The following is a 2,032-nucleotide window of genomic DNA, read 5'->3' as shown; positions in this document are numbered from 1 at the left end:
ACATTGATACCAATCTCATAGGCACTGCTTTTGGTACTGATACAAACTGACAGCAGAAAAGACACTAGTACATTGATAACCAAGTAAAGGTATCCTTCATTATATGTTTGATTTTTTGTGAGCAAGATACAGAAAAGGGTTTTATGTTTGTTATAAATGTATTTGGCAATGCTGATATAATGATAGATGAATAGCAGATAGTGTTATTTCTTAGGCCGATATGGCAAATATTTGTTCTTAATAATTGTTGATATTGAAATTATATATATTTTTTTACAAGTTCACTTGTGTGCACTGTATTCTGATAATGATCATATTAAGTGTCCATTCAGTGTTTGCATATAGAAAGTAAGACAAAATTTTCATATATTTTTATTCAGATCTATAATATGGTAAACTTTTAATGAATAATCTCTACTTGCAGGACAATCAATGCAGGAAAATCCAAGAAAAATGAGGACCAGGCCATGGTGCACACAGGGCTCCTCACGCGTCCTATGAGGTCGGAGTCATCCAATAGCCGGTCATCACCCACACTGTCCAAAGAACAAAGTCTTTCAGTCAGGAATGAGCCTTTTGTCAATGGCCATGCAGAGGAGGTGGAGCCCTCAAAAGTGGGAGCAGCACAAGAACACACAGTTGTCTTATCACCTCAGGGAGCTATTACAGAAACTTCCACTAGCAACACAAAGGACAAAAAGGAAAATTCTAATAGTAAAGGCTCTCAGGATGCCAATAAAAGCAACACTAGTGGTGAGGAGAGCAGAAGCACTAACACAATCAGACAAGGTGTAGTCTTGCAGCATCCACTGGCAGAGCCATCTCCATCCCCAGCACCTGCTATCACTAGTCAGCCAGACAGCAAGACTTCCAGCATCCCTCCGTCCACGACCCCACAGCCTCCCCCGGTGTCCTCAGTGTCTCTTCCATACTTCATTTTTGGGGTGTTTGATGGGCATGCAGGATGGGGAGCTGCAGTGGCCGCAGCTAATCAGCTTCACCATATCATTCATGTTAGTGCTATAATTTTGCAGAAGTCGTTAATGTTATATATGTATGTCCTTTTTTTTTATGTTATTATGTCCTACCTGCCTCCCACCTCTCATTGATACTTAAGGGAAAATATCTATTGTCTTCCACAGGAAAAATTATGTGATGTTTATTGATGTTCTCCTGCCTGATCCTAATGAGGACAAGAGTACTAAGTCACAATCACCACTCTGGCTGCCAGATAAAGAAATCACAGTGGAAAATGTTGTAACTGGTGCACTAGAGTGTGCCTTCTGGGAAATGGTATGTAATGAATGCAAGAAAGATTCATATATGGTAACTCAGTATTATTTATCTTTGTACTTTTATAATTCCAGGATTTTATAACTCCAGGATTTTATAACTCCAGGTTAATGTGATTGTGTCTTTCAGGATAATGTGATTGGTGAAGATCGGCTGAAGTTCCAGTTGCAAGGAGGGTGCACTGCATGCGTTGCACTCTTCATCCATGGCAAACTTTTCTTAGCCATGCAGGGGATTCCCGAGCTGTCATCTCACGTGAAGATCAGCCTCTACCTATGTCTCATGATTTTACACCGGAGACTGACAATCAACGCATAAGGAAGCTGGTATAATTTTTAATTAATTACTTGAAAATTAGTGGATTAGGGATTTGTGATAGTCGTCTTGATATTCAGATGGAGATCATGTGTGCATGATAATTAAGGGAGCTTCTAGTAGAGGAGGAGGGGTTGGGCTGAAAATATCATTTTTTTGGGAAAAAATTTAGGCAACAAATCTGGCAGCAATCTCATGAAGTTTTAAATTTATATATATCATTATATCTACAGAGTTATTTGCTGGAATATTACCTTACTCTGTTACTAATTTTCCTTTCGCACTTTTGAAGCTGTGCAAAAAACACATATTTCAACGAAATGCTCAAAGATATAGTAGTTCTGGGCAACTTACACCTCCTGCTCAGCTGCATGATAGAAAGGATGTCATACCAGTGAACCGCTGCTCTTAGAAGAGAAAATCT

General features: G+C 39.2%; 1 protein-coding gene across 1 annotated transcript in view; it reads left to right on the top strand.

Moving 5' to 3' along the window:
* Positions 1–2,032, top strand: part of LOC119589168 (protein phosphatase 1H-like) — a 7,575-nt gene that overhangs the window by 2,669 nt on the left and 2,874 nt on the right. Inside the window, 5 exon segments of the mRNA XM_037937760.1 lie at positions 425–1,013; positions 1,143–1,160; positions 1,162–1,293; positions 1,423–1,516; positions 1,519–1,619. Coding sequence (XP_037793688.1) covers positions 425–1,013; positions 1,143–1,160; positions 1,162–1,293; positions 1,423–1,516; positions 1,519–1,619 — 934 coding nt within the window.

The sequence above is a fragment of the Penaeus monodon genome, chromosome 25 (genome assembly GCF_015228065.2).
Source record: "Penaeus monodon isolate SGIC_2016 chromosome 25, NSTDA_Pmon_1, whole genome shotgun sequence".
NCBI classification, from domain to species: domain Eukaryota; kingdom Metazoa; phylum Arthropoda; class Malacostraca; order Decapoda; family Penaeidae; genus Penaeus; species Penaeus monodon.
This window is presented reverse-complemented; position numbering and strand designations above follow the sequence as displayed.